The sequence below is a fragment of the Gekko japonicus genome, unplaced genomic scaffold (genome assembly GCF_001447785.1).
Source record: "Gekko japonicus isolate JY-2015 unplaced genomic scaffold, Gekko_japonicus_V1.1 scaffold720, whole genome shotgun sequence".
In the NCBI taxonomy this organism is placed as follows: Eukaryota; Metazoa; Chordata; class Lepidosauria; order Squamata; family Gekkonidae; genus Gekko; species Gekko japonicus.
Window position 1 is genome coordinate 426806 of NW_015165256.1, and position 617 is coordinate 427422.

At 68.7% G+C, this 617-nt stretch overlaps 1 protein-coding gene across 2 annotated transcripts in view; it reads left to right on the forward strand.

Moving 5' to 3' along the window:
• Positions 1 to 308: 308 nt before the first annotated feature.
• The window catches only part of GALNT10 (polypeptide N-acetylgalactosaminyltransferase 10), an 88348-nt gene continuing 88039 nt past the window's right edge, over positions 309 to 617 (forward strand). For both annotated transcript variants that reach the window (XM_015410168.1, XM_015410167.1), the window contains exon 1: positions 309 to 577. In XM_015410168.1, the coding sequence (XP_015265654.1) occupies positions 433 to 577 (145 nt within the window). In that variant the 5' untranslated portion in view covers positions 309 to 432. The remainder of the gene's footprint in view (positions 578 to 617) is intronic.

Genomic DNA, 617 nt, shown 5'->3' on the forward strand with positions numbered 1-617 from the left:
ACCCACTAGTCTCTGGCGAGGGAGGGAAGAAAGAAGCGGGTTCACGCCAGTTCAACCCTCCTTCCATTTCCCTTAGTTTGTGGCTCCTGTAGGTCCTCCAACTCAAAAGGGAGGCTAAAGCCAAAACCATTCGCACGCGACCAGCGCCTACCCCACTCCCGCTTCCTCTCCACGACCGCCACCGGCGGTGGGCGGGGCCTAGCTGGAGGTGTGGGCGGAGCCCCGCGCGACCCTCCCTCCCCCTCGCTCGCGGTGGGAGTGCCCAGCCTCCCCCTCCCCTCTGGAGAGGAGCGGAAGTGCCTGCCTGTCTGCCTGCCGGAGTTGGCGCTGGGTGGCTTCGCGCGTCGTTCGGTTGCCGCTGCCGCTTCAGCCCGTGAGGAAAGTTGGACTCCGGCTCCTTCTCTCGCGGTCGGCGCAGGCGGTGCCTCTCGGATGCGGCGGAAGCAAAAGCGGCTGCTGCAAGCGGTGGGGCTGGCGCTGGCCGCCCTCGTTTTCCTCCCCAACGTGGGGCTCTGGTCCCTTTACCGGGAGCGGCAGCTGGACGGCGGGGGGGGGAAAGAAGGCGGCGGAGCAAGAGGTGGCGGCGGCGGCGCGGGGGGAGCCCGCGGAATGGCGGC